The sequence below is a fragment of the Streptopelia decaocto genome (genome assembly GCF_964273445.1).
Source record: "Streptopelia decaocto genome assembly, chromosome: 5".
Classification (NCBI taxonomy): Eukaryota; Metazoa; Chordata; class Aves; order Columbiformes; family Columbidae; genus Streptopelia; species Streptopelia decaocto.
In genome coordinates this window covers 71,313,626-71,318,395 of record NC_138659.1, presented here as the reverse complement: position 1 = coordinate 71,318,395, position 4,770 = coordinate 71,313,626, and the positions used below count along the sequence as shown (strand labels likewise).

Below are 4,770 nucleotides of genomic sequence, written 5' to 3'. Positions count from 1 at the left end.
ATGCGCGCCCGCTCGGTCCAGGCGCCCCCCCCCCCCCCCGCAACCCCCGAAGGGGGTTGCGGGGGGGGGGGGGGCGCCTGGACCGGGCGGGATCGCAGCGCTAAACGCCTGAACCCCACGCTCCATATATGGTGGTGACCACGCCCATCGCTTGCGTCACCAGTGACGCCACCTCTCCCGCGGTGGCGGGGGCCCGGCTCCCGGGGAAGGGCGCGCTCCTCGGGGAGGGAGGGCCGGGCTCTGCGCGCCTCCGTCCATTCCGTGTAGACGCCAACGGGCCCGCACCCCCGTTTTCTCCCGTGTGTGTGTGTGCCCCGGGAACACCTCCGCGGTAATCACTGTATTTTTTTTCCCCGTTTATTTGTCTTTTGGAGCAGGAGAGCCTTGCCAGAAAGTGGTCGATTCAGCAGTGTCCTGAAGCTTTTTTTTTTTTTTTTAATTTTTTATTTTTTATGTTTTCCGTCCCTCCTCTCCTTCGCCGAGGCGGTTTTTTACTAGGATGACACCACGTTGAGCGCGTCTGCAAACAACAACAAATATATTTATTCTTTTAACCCCCCTCCCCCCGAAAATAAACCCAAACAACCTCGCAGTGTCGCCGGCTGCAGTTACACTTTTTTTTTCTTTTTTTTTTTTTTCTTTTTTTTTCTTTTTTTTCCTTTTTTTTTTTTTAAACCACCAAGCTGGAACGCCATCCAACTCGCTGCACAGAAGTACTCAGTAAATTGTTTATGTCGTGCCAATACAGGACAGATTGAAGAAGGAAGCAAGACTTGAACTGGGCTTTTCTCCTACTGATCACAGGGAGTAAAGTCATCTCTTATATTCCAGTCGCCAAGGAGAGAGAGAGAGAGAGAAAAATCAAGCAACAACCAACCCACCCCGTATCTGACATTTCCCTCAATTTTAACCCCTTTTGGTTAGGAGCTGGTTTTGCCCAAATTTGTTTTAATGTTTGGGATTCAGGAAAATATACCGAGAGGTGGGACGACCATGAAAGAAGAACCGCTGGGCAGTGGGATGAACCCCGTCCGCTCCTGGATGCACACTGCTGGGGTAGTGGATGCTAACACGGCCGCCCAAAGGTACGTCTGCCAAATCCTCTCCCGGCGGTTTTCTCCTCCTGTATTTCTCATCCCGGCCGTAAATTCCCCCCACCCCCCCACCCCCGCCCGCCCCGTATCAGTTACAGCCTCCCCGCTCCGCGCCGCTCCGCGCTCCCCGCGTCCCCCCGCGGCCGCGGAGCCTGCGCGCCCCTTCCCGCCGCTCTCACCCACGCCTTGTCTTGTTTTCTCCCGCAGCGGCGTGGGGCTGGCTCGGGCACATTTCGAGAAACAGCCGCCTTCCAATCTCAGAAAATCCAATTTTTTCCACTTCGTCTTAGCTCTGTACGACAGGCAGGGGCAGCCAGTGGAGATTGAGAGAACAGCTTTTGTGGACTTTGTGGAGAAAGAGAAAGTAAGTCTGCCTGTTATCTTATTGTTTAAAAAAAAAAAACAAAAAAACAAAAACCAAAAAACCCAACCCCAACGTTTAAGCGTGATTTAATTGATCAAAGATAATTTCCTAACGGGACTCCAGAGGCGCCCGGACCACGTGCGGGTCCCCCCGTTATTGCGGCCGCTCCGAATAGATCCTGGGGTTAGAAACTTATCGCCGCGTCCCCCGACTTATTTTAACGCCGGGATGAAACGGCTAAACATGACATATTCGCACCGAGCTAATGACATCATCAGCGCTCCACAAAAGTGACCGTGGGCTGAATTTTCTGCAAACTGTTAATTCCGAGCCGCTGCAGGGACGAGAAAAAAAATATGTACGTCAGGAGGAGAGAGATATTTTTCATGCTAAATGTAATTATTTATCGTTACTTGCAGGAGCCAAACAATGAAAAAACTAACAATGGAATTCATTATAAACTTCAGTTATTGTATAGCAATGGTAAGTTGTCGTTATCTCATTTTTGAACGTCCGTGTGCCGCAGAAAAGTCTTACTTTCCCTTTCAAGGCCTTTCGGAAAAGGATATAAAGATTTGGAGATTAAAATTACACGCATGTAAACACGGCTCTCTCCTTGGCATATAAGGAAAACAAAACATAAACGATCAATAAGTCAATGGTACTTCACATGATTAACCGGTTGGTCTTGAAGTGGAAAGTAAAAAAAGAGGATCGATAGCTGCTCCAGCACAACATCACTTTTTAAGTGACTTTTGCCACTTTTGCCAATTAATGGTAATTACTGGGAGGGGGTGAGCGGGCGGGGCGGGTTCCCCCCGCGCCAGAAGAGCCCGCGGGGGTCGCGGGGTCGCTCGGTCCCGCTGCCCGAACCGCCGCTGTTTCCCCGCGTGTTTCCCTCCGCCCGCGGCCGCGGGTCCGGCCTGGCCGGGGGGGGCTGCCCGGGACACGACCCCGCGGGGCAGGTTGGGAGTGGACGGGAGCTCTGGCACTTGCTTCATTTCTGCCTTTTCTTTTAATTTTATTTCTGAGCCTGGCGCGAGTGCCGGTCCCTGCCCGCCGCACTTAATTGCCTGACCTCATGCTTTCATTATCTAATTTGGGTGGTTCGCTACTGAAATCCTAATAGGAATTTTGTCTCTGCTTTCCCTCCCCAGGAGTCAGGACAGAACAGGACCTGTATGTTCGTCTAATAGACTCAATGACCAAACAGGTGAGAAAGTTTACGCTTTTCTTACCATGCACGTTCCTAAGTTTGTATTTTGCCCTTTGCTTGCGGTGGGGCGGGAGGGATATTAGGCAAATGGACCGCACCTACTTTTAATTTACCTGAGCGAGTAATTCAGATGCCTACTGCTGGAGGATATTCTAAAAAGCGAAAAAAGGTGTGTTGTTGCTGTTCGAGGAAGCGTTGGCATCATTAAATAGTGTGTGTGGCATTAAGGACAACGTCATGTGAACAGATGTTCGATATAATTAATTTAGCAAGGGAGAGAGGAAAGAAAAAAAAGAATCAAGTTGCCCAGATTTATTTTTCAATGCGCTTCTTCCCCTTTGCAACTTTTTGTGGCGATATTTTCCCTCGGTGAGGACGAGCGCTCCGAAACTGGCCGGGATTAGTCTTTTTCTTTTACAATGCGATGGTCTCGTAACGCGAGACGTTTATTTGGATTTAAAAGTTAAATGTGCTGAGGTGAAAAGTCATCTTGTTCTCCTCTAGTCCATATTCACCTCTCAGCCCCCCATCTCCATAATTCAAACTCCGTGCTCCAGGGGTCACCCGAACCCGTCCGTTTCCCTGAGATCAGCTTCTGTTTCTTCCCCAAACCTCTGTCATACCTTGTAAATAACATAATTACAAGCAGTTCCTTATTAAATTATTTAACCTGTCTTGGGCAACTTTTCCGATGATAACTACGTGTTATCAGCGTTGCACCACAGCAATTAAAGACAGAAAGCTACTTACTAGCTTTTGGATTTAATGAACTTTTTTTTTTTAACTTTATTTTTTTTTTTTTACTGGAGAGACATTTCATTATTTTTTTTAATTTTTTTTTTTTATATTTTTGGAGGGGGGAGGTCGGGTGAGAATGGAGAATAATTTACAGCGTTCTGGAAATCAGATACCAGGGATGGAAATGGAAACCATTCCAGCAATCTGCCGGGTCGCAGCACCCCCGGCCGAGCCGAGCTCTGCCCGCGTGGATTATTTTGGCCAACTTTGCTGCCTCCGAGCTCGGGCAGCGGGACCTTTCCCGGCCGGGCCCGGGGCCGCTCCGGCCGCGCTCACCGCGCACAAACTTTCTCCTTCTCTTGACTAAAATCGTCTCGGATCTAAACGCCTGCGGTAGTAAAATAGTGTGATTTCCTCTCGGAGCAAAGCAGAGCTGACAGGCGAGCTACAATTACTCTGACAAAGACGAAGGCGTTGTACCCTTCAATAATTATTTCAATAGGTTACAGAGGAGCCCTTTTAAACTCTGGAGCGCTCTCGAGTTGACAATGTGGGTTTATTTCCTTTGTATATGGCAGCTAAACGTTTTCGGAAATCGCTGTAGTAGTCTAATTAAGAGGCTTACATAGGCAGCTATAAGTTTCGTTACCGATGAATAGAGGAGCAAAGAGGATACATTTTAAGTACACTTTTATTGTTCATTTAGGCAGCAGAAAGTGCTGAAAATAAAGGCTTTTAATCTCCCCTCACTGACGGGAGGAAAAAAAAAATAGCCCAGTAACTGATCAAAGAGTCAATGGCGCTGAACCGACAGTTTATGGATTTCTGTTTGTGCTACAAAACAAAAAATAAATCACTTATAAATACGTGGTTTCATCAGAGGAAAAGTAACAATCACCAGAAGTTATATGGCACGCTGCAACAACAAACACTCGCAGCCACAGCCTGCTTGTTATGTCTGCGCTGTCATATATTACCCCCTCTGTTTGCAAAACAATACCTGGCGGTGGGGCCCCCCCGCTCCGCTCAGCCCTGGGGCTGCGCGGCCGGTCCCGGTCCCTGCCGGCCCAGGGGCAGCGCCCCGGGGGGAGCCGTGCTCGGGATTAGGCTCATCGCCCCCCACCCCCCTCACTAATTAACACCGGGGGAGTTTGCAGGGGGCTGCCCCTGCCCCCCGGCCCTGGGGGCGCCGAGCGCCGGCGGGGGAGCGGCCAGGGGAGCCGGGCAGGCGGGCAGGGATGCAGGCAGGGATGCAGGACGGCAGGCAGGGATGCGGGCAGGACGGCTGCTCCGAGCCCGGCGAGGCGCTGCGCTCCCCCAGCCCGGCGGGCGCCGGGAGCGGAGGGGCCGATCGCGCA

At 50.6% G+C, this 4,770-nt stretch overlaps 1 protein-coding gene across 11 annotated transcripts in view; it reads left to right on the top strand.

The window, feature by feature from the left end:
* The first annotated feature begins 236 nt into the window (after positions 1–236).
* The window catches only part of EBF3 (EBF transcription factor 3), a 118,805-nt gene continuing 114,271 nt past the window's right edge, over positions 237–4,770 (top strand). For all 11 annotated transcript variants that reach the window (XM_082054322.1, XM_082054330.1, XM_082054327.1 and 8 more), the window contains exons 1-4: positions 237–1,085; positions 1,302–1,458; positions 1,878–1,941; positions 2,616–2,671. In XM_082054322.1, coding sequence (XP_081910448.1) covers positions 952–1,085; positions 1,302–1,458; positions 1,878–1,941; positions 2,616–2,671 — 411 coding nt within the window. In that variant the 5' untranslated portion in view covers positions 237–951. The remainder of the gene's footprint in view (positions 1,086–1,301; positions 1,459–1,877; positions 1,942–2,615; positions 2,672–4,770) is intronic.